The following is a 16751-nucleotide window of genomic DNA, read 5'->3' as shown; positions in this document are numbered from 1 at the left end:
AAGTCTGTGCCCCTATTTAAAAAAAAAAAAAAAAAAAAAAGCAAGCTTGGCCAAGATTAACAGACCGAAGAACCAAGGAGACAGATGATAGGAAGTGGAAGTCAAATACACAGGCAAGATAACAATATGAGCATGCAAACCTTAACCATAGCATATAGAATCAGTAAATGAACATACCAAACGAGGGGGCTCTGGATAGCCATATCTCATATATTTTGCAGCCAGTTCATCTAAACTTCGTTTGATGCCTACACCACCCTGTCCAACGGGTCATTTCCTTTTACAATTCTAAGATTTACAATCAATCAAATAGAGCAATTGAAGTTCATAAGCACCTGAACAGGCATCCCTGGGGGTTTATTGACAACAAGAATTGTGGGATCCTGAAATATGATAAGAATAAGATACGGTTTTATAGGATCTAAATATCCATAATAGCACTCATACCTTGTATAATTCAATACTATGGAGAAACTCTCTTTGTTCTTCGCTATAAAGGTGCTCAACTTCTTTTTCAGCGGGGAACTTTTCAACAGTTACAGGAAGTAATATTTTATCCCCAGTATTCATAAAATCTTTAGCATTGACCTTCAAGAAACATAATTTATGACACAGTAAATTAATTATCAAGAAAAAAAAATCTCTGTAAGGTAAAACAAGAGATCAACTTCATAACATTTTGCATTTGTATGTAAGCAGATGCAACTCAATCTAAAAAGCCAAGAGGTTTCATCTCACCCTCTTGCATTGCTGTTCTTGGTCAGGAGCGGATACCCTTCGAACCTGTAGCAAAAGAACTGGTGATGGTTGATAAATTCTTCTTTCAGCAAAATGTTGAGATTTTTCTTAGTCGAATTTAACTTTTTCAAAATGGAAATATTTTACTACATAGAAAACGTACTGAAACCATACACATCAAGCAATGCTTATATATGGTCAAAGCAATCAGCTTAATTTCAGCAATGAATGTTAATCATAGAATATGGCTTGTGATCCAAAATAAAACATTTCAAAGAAAATCATAGCATCTCAACCTGAATTCATAGCTTTCGAAAACAACTATGTAACAAAATATACTAATTAGACCTGTCTTAATCGAAACAATTTCTGTACGAGAGACCTTGGCAACTCAGGGCAGCAATGCAGAACCCATTTCAGCGCCGTCAAGGTGGTGACAGTTTTCCCCATAGTATCTGATCTCCTTCCTGCGAGCTCTTTCCCAAGAGCAGCACCATCTATAGAGGGAGTGTATGGAGGTAGAGTGAACCACTTGTCTCTCCTCTTTGCGCTCTCGCCTTCTCTCTCCGCCCCAGCCTGGGCCGTGGTAGTGGCACAGTGACATCGGCGGAGGAAGAACCCTGAGCTTAACGAGTTCTCATCGCCGAGAACGGCGGTAAACCGCCGGCAGTAAACGGAAGCTCGGCGGAGGACAGAACGTTCCGCCATAGTTAAGAGTTTTGGGCTTTCAGGGCATAATAAAGAGTGTAGGGTTTTAAATTTTAATCTAATGGATTTCTTTCCGTAATGACCCGATCCAGTATCCATATAAATGTAAGTCCAAATTTTGCAGGAAGTGACAGCAAATTTTGCAAATTATGTGTTGTTTTTTAATTAATAATTAAATGACACATAATATATTAAGAGTCACATAATTTTTATATTAGAATTCACAATGTCAGGGTGGACCCTAATCTATAATATAACAATTGACAAAATCACACCTTGTAAAGTTAAAAACTTCCACATACCATAATAATAATAATAATAATAATAATGAATCTTTAAATTATATTTACAATTTACAAAGTTCAAATATATTTGCAGAATTACAAACAGACATAGTGGAATTACTGCAAAGCTTGAGCTGATACAGTAGTAAACGTATTAATATACATGTGAGTGCAACAATTCATCACTCAATAACTGCTTACATTCTGCTGCAATGACTTGAAAAACCCAATCATGCTGTCATAAACATCTTCTTTTGCACTTACACTCAAAAGGAAATCGATGTGACCATAGTCGTCTAGATAAAGCAGATCTGGCTTGGACTGCAACTCGCTGATGGTGCGTTCAACATCTGTAACATCTGCCAAGGCATCATTCCCTCCGTAACCCATCCACAGAGGCAGAGAACTGGGAATCTCGCTAAGATCAAATTCCGGGGGCTTCATTTGACCATAAAGCTTCAAGTTTTTCAACCGCCCATAGTCATACTTAGCAAATGTACCTTTCCGGATCACTGCGTAGGCGGACACAGACGAAAATAGCAGAATTAGATGACTCAAAACAATTTGATTTGAGAGGATAAAAGTTTCTGAAGGGTAATGTTATAACAAGGCAACAAGATTAGAGGCAGTGCAAGATGAATTACTCTGGAAAAGATGATTCAAGTTCTTTGAGGATGATGGATGTGGTTCATATTCAAGATAGAAATCAATTCTAGAAGAGTTGAAGCAGCAATTCTCCCCTGCAATTATAGATTTATAGTCCCCCCTTTAGCAAATCAAATGGATTCAGAAAAACTGCAATTGTTCTCATCTTAGCATATGAGGTAATGCCTATTTCCAGTACAGATCCAGGAAATTCAGCAAGTGGGAGCAGTGCAACACAAATGATGAGATAAGAATTTCGCATTATTATAAGAAAAGAAATGCAACACTATAGAGGAAAAATTATTAAAACAAATAAATAGAAAAGGAATAAGGGCCAAATTAGCCACTGAACGTAACGCGAAAGTGCAATCAGGCCACTCAACCAAAAAAACGTGCAATTAAGTCACTAAACAGCGCAAATCCCTCCGAATTCACCTGCCAGCCAGTTTCCAGGTCTTCTTTCCAGTTGTCCGCTGACATGGCTGATTAACTGGCATTGATGGCTGACATGGCTATGACCTGGTTAGGGAGTTGAGCAAAACAACAAAAAATAGGTGGTATATTGTATTTCTTTCTTCCCAAATTTCTTATGGTCTACCGTGGATGGGCCAATTTGCTTCCACAGCCGCACCCCGGTTGCCGTCGACGAGAAGGAGGGGGGAGAAACCTCCACCGCTTAACTCTGCCATTGGCGCCGGAAACAGGGGAACGCCTCCGCTAGTTCGTTCGCATGCCGCCGTCGCTGAATAGAGAGGATGGAGAAAGCCGTTGTTCGCAGCTTGCCGGAGGAACGGACCGGAGTTTGCTGAAGCTTCGCACAATCTCTACTGTTCAAGCTCGTAGCTGCCGCCGTCGGTGATCGTCGCACGCAACTGCTGCGCTTGGAAGGATGTCGTCGACTTCAGAGGATGAGAACCAGCACCACTGCTGAGCTTCATCAATCAACGCCGTGACCCAAGGAAGCCGATGGAAGGTGCAGCGCGATATTTACAGATCTGAGGTGCAGCGCCTTCGATATTTACAGATCTGCGGCTGCATTTCAACGCGAGCTTCGTGGCCGAATCGAATCGCGAAAAAATCGAAGGAATCGCGGTGGCAAGCTCCGTCTTAGGAGTGTCTNAGAGGAGACACTCCTAAGACGGAGCTTGCCACCGCGATTCCTTCGATTTTTTCGCGATTCGATTCGGCCACGAAGCTCGCGTTGAAATGCAGCCGCAGATCTGTAAATATCGAAGGCGCTGCACCTCAGATCTGTAAATATCGCGCTGCACCTTCCATCGGCTTCCTTGGGTCACGGCGTTGATTGATGAAGCTCAGCAGTGGTGCTGGTTCTCATCCTCTGAAGTCGACGACATCCTTCCAAGCGCAGCAGTTGCGTGCGACGATCACCGACGGCGGCAGCTACGAGCTTGAACAGTAGAGATTGTGCGAAGCTTCAGCAAACTCCGGTCCGTTCCTCCGGCAAGCTGCGAACAACGGCTTTCTCCATCCTCTCTATTCAGCGACGGCGGCATGCGAACGAACTAGCGGAGGCGTTCCCCTGTTTCCGGCGCCAATGGCAGAGTTAAGCGGTGGAGGTTTCTCCCCCCTCCTTCTCGTCGACGGCAACCGGGGTGCGGCTGTGGAAGCAAATTGGCCCATCCACGGTAGACCATAAGAAATTTGGGAAGAAAGAAATACAATATACCACCTATTTTTTGTTGTTTTGCTCAACTCCCTAACCAGGTCATAGCCATGTCAGCCATCAATGCCAGTTAATCAGCCATGTCAGCGGACAACTGGAAAGAAGACCTGGAAACTGGCTGGCAGGTGAATTCGGAGGGATTTGCGCTGTTTAGTGACTTAATTGCACGTTTTTTTGGTTGAGTGGCCTGATTGCACTTTCGCGTTACGTTCAGTGGCCAATTTGGCTCTTATTCCAATAGAAAATATAATGTAAACTATGAAAGACAATAAATGGATGTGTGTGTGTGTAGGTTTTGTGCCATTGTACATGTGACATTTATGCTGCTATTAAAGACATGGGGAGTCATTGGGAGACCCAAAGCCCAAAAAAATTTATTAGAGGTTATGAAGACTCCTTGTGTGCAGAGTGTACATGCAGGCAGGGATGGAAACTTAGGACTGATCGGGTGACTCACGATTTACCTCCTTCAGCGCCCTTGGGCAGGGGTTCTAGGGGCTTAGGATTAGTTTAGTGTAAGTTGAGAAATGTAAAGTATCAAAAAAAAAAAAGTACACTCAAATTTATGCCACATGACAGCTTGACCACAAAGTCTTTGGCTCAATGGCAGCTTGACCACATGTCCACATGACATCATACTAATTATGCCATAATGGAAAGCAAACTGTGAAGCATTTTTATCAACAGTCTAATCGCTCACTTTTTTTAATGGCTAATTTGGAAACTGCAGGCACTCCATAAATTATGTTTCATGAAATGTTGATCCAAAGTTAGATTGAAATTTACACACACACACACAGAACCTGACACTTGCACGACACATTGAGGAGCAACTGAATGTGTTTCCCTTAAATTTTGAAGATCATGTTATCCAAAGAAGAAATGGAACCTGTGATAGCTGATAACATGTCGGCACAGTCAAGATGTCCATTGCACATCATATCCATGACCCGAGTGCAGATGTCACTGGAATAAAATAAAATAAAACAAGAATTAGAGAAATATCAAATATAAATACACAAATAGTTCAAGAGTTTAATCTCAAGGCAGAGCAAAAAGAATAGTAAAACCTCTTGAAATTAAGTTCATGAATGCCCAATGCAAGAATCACCTGTCCAAAGAATAAAGTATTTTTAGTAATAATAAAACATCAAATCCACATTAGGAATAATGACAAGGACTCATCCAAGTACCTCATCAAGATACATGTTTACCAATCTACGGACAAAAGTGGATGTAATATGATCCAAATATGATATAGGGCAAAGGAATGCTGCGCCTTCAACCATTTCTACTATATCTGGCTGAGTAAAAGCAGCCAGAGAAATTATTGTTCCCTGAAATAGAAGATGGGTGTTAAAGCAGCAGTTTATGAACCAATACAAAATCTGTGGAGGAATTTATACCTGTGAGTGCCCTACAATAAGTACTTTTGAGTTGGTGAGTGAATATATATAGCGTGTCATCTCTGCTAGATCATAAAGAGCCAACTCTTGCCAGCTCCAGTCCCAGAAGTCCTATAACAAAGTGAAACATCAGATACAAATTGTTTGAGCTACCCTGCATATAGCATAAATTTCAAACCAAAACGGTCATTAGAATAAGCAGAAATCCATGTCTAATTAAAGCCTATTGGGACAGGTATGCATGATGTGATGAGCTCCACAGATACAATAATAAATTACCTTATCTTTCTCAGATAAAGATACATGCCCATAGCTCCAGCGTGTTCCCCGTACATTTCCAACCCAAACATCAAAGCCACGATCAGCAAGTATAAAGCCCAATGATTGATTTGCAGAATTCAAAAACCATGCATCACCCGCCTGTTTGAATACAAATTCTACAAATCTTTAGGGGGGTAATGAGATCCATAATGTCTACTTACTGCAAAAATGATCCTCTATTTTTATCATGCTGTACTAACTAAAAAATGCTCATGGCAAATTGGCAATATGGAATTCTATCTTTACACATTATTACTTCAGCCAAGATAACAAACCATGACAGTTTATCATCACACTTACACAATGTTGGATAAATGTTAAAGCATAGAAAGTATCCAGCACGCCTATCACACAACAATCCGACAGACTTTAAATCAACTGATCTTGAAACGATCAACTAGCAGATTTAGCAAGACCTTGGGCCTTAATTAGCCAGCATGAGTCACAACATTAACTGTTGAGAATGCAAGGGGCGAATAACTAATATTTAGAAGGCCGGAGTAATACACTCGCAACTAAACGTGTGCCACATTTCCATCAAAAGTGACAAATTTAAGTCCAGAAAACAAGGATTCAGATTAACTTATTGTTGAAGTGCCACTGATAAATCCAGCAATCATTATACCCTGGACTATGATCCAGATGAACCATTGAAATAAGGTTATTTTTAGTAAATTGAATTCAATTTTTTTTTCGTATATGAATGTTCATTGTTATGGTATCCAACAAAACGAAATGAATATTCTGTATACTAAAAATAAACATTTCCTTAGTATAATTTGCCTAAATCCAAGACAACACATTGGAGAAGAAATTACCATAAAAAGACCATGAATGAGAAGAACCGGTGGGCCCATTCTCCCATTGACAATTCCTGAACTGGACCCGACCCGTTGTAGCCCAAGAACGAAGCCATCCTCTGTTTCGGTCTGCAATGAAACATTTACACACAAAATTTCAGCTAATTTACAAACCAAAATTATACAATGGGAGAATCTTTAACACGGAGCAATTTATGACAAAAACAAATTCCAATACTAGCACAAATGGTACAAGGAAAGCAAAACATCGAGCGGAACTTTCTCAGTAATTCACCACTCCCAGACAAATTGACACAGTTTACGGAATGATGATTCCAGCATGATAAGAGATTTACGGAGTGTTCAGAGCAAGGGAAACCGGAAGGTTCAATGAGGTCAGCGCAGAGTCCAGTGACCTCAGACTTGAGGCGGATATTTGAAAAGCCGGTGAAGTTTCCGGTGGAATTGGCGGCAGAAAAGAAGAGAAATATAGCGAGCAGGAGAACCGCTAGTGGATGCCGCATTTCTACCGCCGGTGACTTCCAACTGCTCAACAACGGTCTGAGAGATGGCCGATGATCATAGGGGGGGAGTGAAGCGAATCAAGCGATCGCCCAGTTATCGATTTGTTTGGACTCGGATTACTTTGACTTTAGATAAAGTATCCCACGCGCTTAAATGGCGAGTTGATCATACTCTACTGTCTACACTCAGACACTCAGTACACTGGTATCTTTAGGCATGTTTTGTAAATGCAAATATGCAATGAAATTTGAGAGAATGGAATAAGCAAAAAAATAGAATATTGTTATGAAACTAAAGGAATTGCAAGCAACAACACCAACAAACAGAGCAAAAATGGAATGCGAGAACAATAACAAGAAGAATTGTAAAGGAGAAATGGAGAGAAGGGAGCCGAGATATTTCTTATTGATATTCTCAATTGGTACATTTACAAATGAAATACATAGGCCTATATATAGGCAATAACGTTAACCCTTCAATACTCCAAAGGACACTTGAGTCTTCATATGTCCAGAAATACAATAATTGAGATAATGGCCACACATTATTATTATATTCATAACAAATATGAATTTAATTGTATTCTTTAGCTTGTGGAAGTTATAAATCATAAATTATATTATAGTGTGATTGGAATTGGATTAAGAAATAGAAATATAATAAATATTTACTAAATATGATACTAATATATACTGCAATTGTTAAAATTCAATTATGTGTCTTTAGCTCTTTTCTCATAAATTATCACTTGATGATCAACTAATTTATCCATGCGGGTAAAACAAATCACTTTTCTATGGCGCTTTCAGTGATTAATGAGTCTTTCCCTGCTATCACAATCTTTAATTACTCGTACCAATTTCAATCCCAAATGAAATGTCACATGTTTGAGTCTCATCCCAATCAATAATGTTGACATAATCATGTTGAACAGATACTATATATATATATGTGTGTGCGCGCGCGCATGTGTGTGTGTGTTTGATTATAGTTATAAAACAAAAACAATTTCGATAATGATTTCAATTTCGATTTATTTCCAAACAAATGTACTATTGTACTAAAATTCATTATAATTATTAAGCATTTAATTTTAATCCATAACCTCTCATATGAGAGTATAACATTGGTGCCATTAAATCACAACCTCCTATATGAAAATGTTGCGAATTGTTACTTGTAATGCCCTAAAGCTTCATTTGTCTCTGAAAATGCAACACCTTTCAATTTTGCATGGTACAACCTATAAAAGTTCAGTGGCATATTTTATGTTTTTTTTTTCAAACAATAAAAGAGAATTATATGGATAAAAGATAGGTGCCAAGATCTTGTGGTCTAGCACCCAGTTGCACTCTCATATGAAAATTGAAAGGGTGTGAATTTGAGTCTCAGTAAAAGCGATATTGATTCTTTGTGTTTCATTAGATTGAAAAAGTAGCTGTAAACAGATACTGCATTGTAACATAGTCAATAGTATTCAAAAAAGATAGGTAGGTTAAGGTGCTAGTTGGGTTGATGTGTCTGGAGAATTGGATAAGAACAGAGTTTGCTTCAGCAATAATTCAGTTGAACGCATCGATGGCGTATCAAATGAAATCTCTTAACCTTGGTTGAAAAGGATGCTTAGACCTTCTTTTAGGTTTGGAGTCTTCTTTTGGCAAATGTTTTAGTTTTATTTATTTATTTTTTTACCAAAGATTTTGTTAGCTCGATATTGGAGCTATGGCTGTTCGAAAAATTTTTCTAGGAAATATGATTTTTTTTTCTTTTAAAGTCAAAAGCAGGAAAATGACTTCTGAAAAATAAGTTATTTTAAAAAAAATATTTTTCTTTTTTGTGTTTGGGTAAACATTAAAAAATTATCTTTATGTGTTTGGTTTATTTTCTATAAAATAAGTAAAATTGTATAATTAAATATTTTAAATATTTTATTTAGAATATAAAATAATTATAATAATATAAAAAAAATTTAAAATGATATTATTTATAATTTTTTTAAAAGGTTTCTAGCGGAAACTAAACTTATAATTTTCGCGAAAAACCTTGTTTCGAGTGTGACGGAAAATGACTAGATTTTTTTTCAATCAACGAAAATTATTTTCCATTAACTGAATTCTCCAATTGCATCAAAATACAAAAAAAAAAAAAAATTGTGGGGAGAAATTTCGGGAGAACTCGGATTCAATTCCCACAAGTGACGATTCCCCCTGGGCCAGCTCCCGTGCTTCCCGGAGCGAACGCGGGTGGACCCCGGACCGTTAAACGGACGGAGAGAAAGACCCTGTAAATTTACCAAAAAAAAAAACTAAAAAGTCGGAAAATAATTTCTTCCAAACATGGCCTAAAATAAATTCAGCTAACTTTGGTAAGAAATATTGATAACTACCGACCAATGTTTGCCATAATTTCCACGACAGGGGTGGTGGCTTACCGGTCTAAGATTTTCTGTCAATTTTTTGTGTTAGTTGGTATTTCCGTCCAAAGTAATTGTTTTGGTCAGAATTTTCATGAAATATTTTTATTGTAGTTGGAAACACTTTTACCGACTGAAAATCACCTTTTATACAAATATGCCTTAATTAGTAATCGCAAAAATTCCAACTTTATTCAGTCATTAAAAGAAAAATAATACAATTTTTTGTTTTGAGAGAAAGACCAACTTCATTAACAAACTTCACGAGAAATTACATCAGTGATAAAATTAATTAGGAGGGTGCAAACCCCACTTTCTAAAACTAGCTACGAAAATCGCCTCTCGAACTAATAAATGGGTTGATCCAATACACTTTACAAATGGGTAACTTCAACTATTTGAAATCCCCATTTGAATACTGAATCTTTGAGAATTGAGACCCAACGAATTGACCGGCCCATGGGTAATTGGCTCCAATGCATGTGAAGCATATTGTTAGGCCTATGATCTAGATTGGTCCACATTTGTAAAATTACAATCATTATTTTAAGAAACAGGGTTGTGTCGACCACAAATAAAAAATATATTATTTGTTTACATAAAGTAAAAATACTGAAAGTATATTATTTTTTGTATGACCAAATAATGTATATTCAATACACAAATAATATACTTTTAATATATTAAAAATATTTTTTTAATGGTCCACATAAAATTTGCCGTAAAATGAATCATTGATATACATGTTCATTTTTAGTATACTAAATATTCATTTTTAAAAGTTCATTTGTAGTGTACTATCTAAAAATAAATATGTAGTACATTAAAAATGAATTTTTGGTATACTAAAAAAAGACTAACATTTATCAATATTGGGCTACCTTACAATGTGGATCATGATTCACCATATAATTTGCCCAGGATTTCAATCACTTAAGCAAGATTTACCAAATACACACCATTATATAGTGACAACGAATTTTCCACGTCATCCAAAACAAATTATACCAATAATATATAATAAACTCATTATTCAAATATATTTAAATGTTCAAATGTTGCATAATTTGTCTAAGATAAGCCAAAGGATTCAATAATAGTCAGGCTTAGTAACACGCTTTCTCCATTATAATATATAAGAGGTCACTTGATGGTTTAATTTCTGCATTATAAATAGAGGTCATCATCTCAAGTAAAGTACCAGTAAAGAAAACACTCCACAAGTAAAGGTAGAGAAATTCCAAATTAATTAAGCTATGTACTATAAGTATAAAGTATAATTAAGTTAGAGTTTCAAGTTTAAATTCATTATGTTGAAGCCAATTTTGTTCAAGACAGTTTTTGATGATTTTCAAGTACAGATCAGTCGATCAGAGTAACATCTAAGCGGATAATAGAGCTTTCATGAAATATTTCTACTCATCAAGTAAAGAATCAAAAGATTTCTACTAAGAATATTGTACTCATAATACATTTTACTCTTTATTTTTCAAAAGTCCATCATAATATACTTTACTTTGTTAGGTAGGTGGGGGTTCGATATATTATTGCCACAAATTAAACATATATTGAAAGTTAATTTGGGTTACGTTTGTGTTGGGCTTTTTGGGCACACATATAAATGATTGTTTAGTGTTGAATTTGAAAATTAGATTGACTCAATTTATCTAGTCATGATCTTATAGAGTCAGATTCATGCAATGAGATTCAGAATGTTGAGCATAAATAATATATAAACATAAATGTGCAATCCAATTACTAACTTAGGTTTTTAGTTGAGATGAAGCACATGCTTCGATTAGTATCAGAGTCATGCCAAAGGTCATGAGACTATTGCATAAATGTACAATACAGATTTAGTTGAAATGAAGCACATGCTTCGATTTAGAATATGGTCAAGCTGGAAAATAAACTTGAGTTAAGTTATCAAGAAAATATAATGTTGACTCAGATTTAAACCAAGCTGATAATAAATTAAAGTAATGTAAAGAATCAAACAATATAATATTATTACATAGACTATATATTTTATGACAATATGATGAATTCCAGTACGTACTTGTCTTGTGTCAGCTTACATTGAATAATACAGTGTGAATACTCAGAAACAAAAAACAATAGAAAAGGAGAGATAGATGAGCTGAGATGGATTATATATATGATAAAGAAATGGGGTGAGGTTAGTGGCCGCGGCCGCTGTGACTTGGTCCCGAGTAAGCCCTTTCTATGATGGCAGAGAAGCTCTCCGTCGCCATGGAAAGCACAGAAGATGATGATGATTTGTGTTTCAGAGTTCTGGAGCCCTCAACATTACAGTTGAAGACCACCAACACCACACTACACAATATCACCCAAAAAATTGCACTACTACACCATTTAAACCCCATTTTTCTTTCTAAAATAATAAATCTCTGAGGCAGGTTTTCTTGGTATATATATGGGTTTCTGGTGAGCTAGCTAGCTGATCAAAACGTACTCAAAAACCAGCGAAGATCAGAGAGGCGCTGATGAAATATAACAATGTTGTAGGCAAAAATGGTGGCCTGGTGTACGTATATATATAGATCCAAATGATGCATGCAGTAGGTAGGTAGGTAGAACATACGTACAGGACATTATGCATGTTTTGTTTTTGACTTTTTATTATATATGGAGCAGTACAGTACGTAGAAGCTGAGATACGGCATATATAATTGAATGAATGCGTTTTTCTGGTTTGAAAACCTTAAAAAAAGTTGTATTTTATTGAAACATATGCATATGCATGTTGTTTGAATGTTTCATTTGTCCATGTTTGAAAAACATGCATCTTTGAATTGGGTCTCTCAGTCAAATCCTCTAACATGCATATTGCAACATATATACATTAATTATACGTGTTCGTGTTTTATAAGTTTTTTTACCTTTCTACACACACCAAAAACTAATAACTTTAATATATATATAAAAACTCCGTAATATATATAATAGTACAGTAATGATTTCCTAGTTTATTTGTATTGTATTGTGTTCCCTAATTAAGTCTTCATGGTTGACGCAGACTCTGATGACCATCATATCATTCAATGAAATTAAAACTGATTCAACCTACTCCAATTCTTTTAACAGACCGCAACTTTAAAAACATATATACGATTCTCAACACCAAACTCATTATATACATTATTACACAATTATTTGGAAAACAAAAGTTATACTGGCCTGGCTATATATTTCCTTTTTAAAAATACTATTACCATTAAATATATATACTAACGTAGTAACGTGGTTAGACTAGTGAGAATGTAATAACAGCCAAATCACTAATTCACAATGGCCCTGTTTGATAAATGACTGTTGGCTGATTGGGTTGGCTGTTTGGGATAGAAGGTATGATTTGTTGATAATATTAGCTGATTGTAGAAAGTTGTTTGATAAATTGGTTGTTAGCTGATAGCTATTTGGTATAATTTCTTTTCTCTTGGTTGTTAGCTGATAGCTATTTGGTATAATTTCTTTTCTCAAAAAGGTTAGCTGATAGCTATTTGGTATAATTTCTTTTCTCAAAAAGCTAATTGAAAAGCTATTTGGTATAATTTCTTTTCTCAAAAAGCTAATTGAAAAGCTATTTGGTATAATTTCTTTTCTCAAAAAGCTAATTGAAAAGGCTTTTGGTATAATTTCTTTTCTCAAAAAGCTAATTGAAAAGGCTACTTTGAGTAGCCTTTTGAATTTTAGCATTTTGGAGTTACAAAAAGCATATCAACCAAACAACTAATAGTGATCAAATAAGCCAAAATTGGCTGATAGGCTGATTATTTACAAAACAGGGCTAGCATGAAATTAAGAATCAGCCTATCAGCCAATTTTGGCTTATTTGACCACTATTAGTTGTTTGGTTAATAAGCTTTTTGTAACTCCAAAATGCTAAAATTCCAAAGGCTACTCAAAGCAACCTTTTCAATTAACTTTTTGAGAAAAGAAATTATACCAAAAAGATATCAGCTAACAGCTAATTTATCAAACAATTTTCAACAATCAGCTAATATTATCAACAAATCATACCTTCTAACCCAAACAGCCAATCCAATCAGCCACCAGTCATTTACCAAACAGGGCCAATATGTTAACTTAAAAATATTTCAAATGTGACTAATAAGAATTGGATTAAAACATAATATTAAAATAGCAATTACATATTCCAAGTCCAAATAATCCAATAAACTAACTTCTTTTTGCAAAATTTATTAAAATATTAATATATGAAAAAAAAAAGTATTATAGAGTAATTTCCATCTTTATTATAGATATAATTAAATCATATATCCTATCAATATAGAAACATTAGAAACTAATTTCCTTTATATATATATATATATATATATATATATATATATATATATATATATATATATATATATATATATATATATATATATAGGGTGATGTTTGAATGAGAACCCCTCCTCTCGTAAAACCTGCGAACTTGTACATGAACACAATAAAATATTTTAAGCGCATAATGCATCCATGGAGTAGTTTGTGATGTGTATATATGCTCATCAGTGTATGTAGTAGATAAATTGTGTGCACTAATGTCAGTTCTCAAGTTCTCACTTAAGGTGTGGTTCTCATGTGTGCGATCATTAATATCTTTGGCGGTGGAAACCAGTCCACCGGAACGAAAGAGCCTTGGCCATTTTGGTGAAATCTCCCTAAAGCCATTTCTGAAAAATGACTTCCAGACAAAAAAAATTGGAAGTCGTTTTCCGGAAAAATAGCGTCATTTTCCTTGGTCAACGGAAGTTGTTTTCGGTTTAATGTAATTTTCATGCCTTTCCAAACAAAGGAAACCCGGAAAATGATTTCGGAAAATCATTTTCTGAGTTTCTAAATTAAACACACCCTAATGGGATTCAAAATTTTGCACTGTTACATTGCCGATTTGGCCTTGCAGTACTTGTGAAATTTTTGACTCCTTTTTTGATATGATAAGTAATACAACTCGAGAAAAGGCCCTTTATTTTAGTTAGATGACCCATCTTTGCCATCTTTTATTGTGTATCCTTAATCTCTTTGTTAACTAAGCAATTAATATAAGCACTCCCGAGTCCAAAACTCAACATATTTTTTTCCTTGAATTTGCATATATGATGAGTTGTAATGCAACTAAAGTACGAGTGAGGTTCATTGATTAATTTATTGTTGGGTAAGAAAAAAGTTAAAGTTCATTTGATGTCTTCTCATCAATTAAATTTCTAAAAAAATAATTTAACCAAAGGTCAATGGTTCAATCCTTGGCTTTGGGTATGGAGTAGCCTTAAATCTCCAGGCCAGCTGTCCCACCCAATAGAAGTGCCTACAATCTAGCGAGGGGTTAGTTACTGTGTCCGACGGTGGAGCCCCTTGGTCACACCCAAAAACAAAGAGTAGGTGGACATTAAATATTTAATCACATCCTTCCATGATAACTTACTATGTCACGTCTTGAATCGAGTATGGGCTAAATTCGGCTGACTTTAAATATTTAATCACATCCTTCCATGATAAATCACAACGTCACGTCTTGAATCGAGTATGGGCTAAATTCGACTGACTTGGCCTACACCCAACATGATGTATGGCCGTCTCACAAATCTTTGTCCGTGAAACAGTCTCACACAAGTGCTTGGAAACATAATTTGATTCTCTATAAAGTTATTTCAAGGTACCATTTGGGTTGTCTAAACTTTATTGATAATTTTTTTAAAAAAAAAATCTCCAATAATATACTTTTACCGGAAACCATAAATGACAATAAAGGATTACATAAATTTTAGACATATATATCAACAATTATGCTATGGACCTGGATCAAAATACACAATTTATATACAGATTACAAAATACTCACAATTTACATAATGAATGTTCATAATTTAATATTTAAATTTTGAATATTTAGTATATAAAATTGTGAACATTCAATATGTAAATTGTGAATATTTAGTATATAAAAATTGTGACATTCAATATATAAATTGTGTATTTTTGGACCTGAGTCCACATTGCAAGGTGGATCCGGGTCCACATAATAATTTGCTCATATATATATATATATATATATATATATATATATTGAACTGTATATAAACAAAGAAATGCATGGCCGCAGTACCAAAAATGGTGGCCGGCCTACTATACGTGGAACATGATATGTATGTATGTATGTATGTTTATTTGTAGCTTTGACTTGACTTTTTATTTATTATTATTATGGAGCAGTAGAAGCTGAGATACGGCACAATGAATGCGTTATCAAAGTTTCTCCGATCAGATCCGGTTTGAAAACCTTAAATAAATTGTATTATATTAAAGCATGCAAATATTATATATATCATAGTGTTTGAAAAGCATACACATTTGAATTGGGTCTCTCAGTCAAATTAAATAGACAAACATGCATGAACTACATGTTCACATTAATTAATACAATTTAATTCATTTTTTCAATCTACCTGCACCTTAGCCTTTTCGATTTTCACTTTACTTTCATACTAACCTAGCTCCTTCAAAATTGTTAAAAGTTGAAAGATAAAAGCCTTTCCCCAAAAAATGTGAAATAGAAGATAGAACTAACTAGTGTCTGGTGCTCACAAGTTACCCATCATATTAAACGTACAATTATAACTCTCATACTACTAACGGTCAAGACTCAAGAGTATTGCTTATGATTTAACATCTAGGAATTAACTGAGGTGGGAGAAAAAATGAGTACACAAATATGAACAATTAAATAAAATAAACAAATAATATCAAACGAAAGATTAATTCTTTGACTAAGATCAGAGGGCATTTGACAACTAATGGAAGCTAATTAATAACACAATGTTTTAACTATTTAATTTGATCAATATATATATATATATAGTATTAGTGACTTGTAGAAAAATATTTAGTAAATTAATTATTTTCTATTAGCAAATGACATATAAAATATGAATTTATTTTTTTAAAACTTTTTTTTTTCAAGAATAAATATTGTGTGAGACATTCTCACGTGAGATATGTAAAGCTTTTTAACTAAAATATAAAATTTTAACGGGGTTCATATGAGAGTATTACTTCATGCATTTTAGCAATATTAAACATCTCACATAATACCTACTCATTTTAAAATTATTTTTGTCTTTAGATAAAAATTTTGAAATAATTTAATTTTAAAATATTATTATTTATTGTTTTAATCATTTTTATTATAATTAATAA

The 16751-nt window shown here is 34.8% G+C and overlaps 2 protein-coding genes across 2 annotated transcripts in view; both read right to left on the bottom strand.

Moving 5' to 3' along the window:
* LOC116016895 (RNA pseudouridine synthase 4, mitochondrial) overlaps positions 1–1461 on the bottom strand; it is a 4423-nt gene extending 2962 nt beyond the window's left edge. Inside the window, exons 1-5 of the mRNA XM_031257343.1 lie at positions 1087–1461; positions 739–783; positions 448–588; positions 336–383; positions 178–258 (exon numbers count right to left, since the gene is read on the bottom strand). Of these exons, the coding sequence (XP_031113203.1) occupies positions 178–258; positions 336–383; positions 448–588; positions 739–783; positions 1087–1446 (675 nt within the window). The 5' untranslated portion in view covers positions 1447–1461. The remainder of the gene's footprint in view (positions 1–177; positions 259–335; positions 384–447; positions 589–738; positions 784–1086) is intronic.
* Positions 1462–1745: 284 nt separating this feature from the next.
* LOC116012761 (triacylglycerol lipase 1) lies at positions 1746–7207 on the bottom strand. The gene is made up of 9 exons (XM_031252416.1): positions 6943–7207; positions 6605–6715; positions 5745–5885; positions 5466–5576; positions 5253–5396; positions 5130–5170; positions 4949–5025; positions 2375–2470; positions 1746–2242 (listed from the first exon to the last, which is right to left on the bottom strand). The coding sequence occupies exons 1-9, from the start codon at positions 7108–7110 to the stop codon at positions 1917–1919; spliced, it is 1215 nt and encodes a 404-aa protein (XP_031108276.1). The 5' UTR covers positions 7111–7207; the 3' UTR covers positions 1746–1916.
* Positions 7208–16751: the final 9544 nt, after the last annotated feature.

Source organism: Ipomoea triloba, chromosome 1 (genome assembly GCF_003576645.1).
Source record: "Ipomoea triloba cultivar NCNSP0323 chromosome 1, ASM357664v1".
Taxonomy (NCBI): Eukaryota; Viridiplantae; Streptophyta; class Magnoliopsida; order Solanales; family Convolvulaceae; genus Ipomoea; species Ipomoea triloba.
The sequence above is the reverse complement of the archived record's forward strand: the minus strand, read 5'-3'. Positions and strand labels throughout refer to the sequence as shown.

Coding starts and splice junctions, on each gene's coding strand:
- LOC116012761 (XM_031252416.1), bottom strand. CDS start 7,110: ATGCGGCATCCACTAGCGGTTCTCCTGCTCGCTATATTTCTCTTCTTT. Junction 2,471..4,948: donor CATGTTATCAGCTATCACAG/GTTCCATTTCTT, acceptor CTATAATTGCAG/GGGAGAATTGCTGCTTCAAC. Junction 2,243..2,374: donor CTTGAATCATCTTTTCCAGA/GTAATTCATCTT, acceptor CCGCCTACGCAG/TGATCCGGAAAGGTACATTT.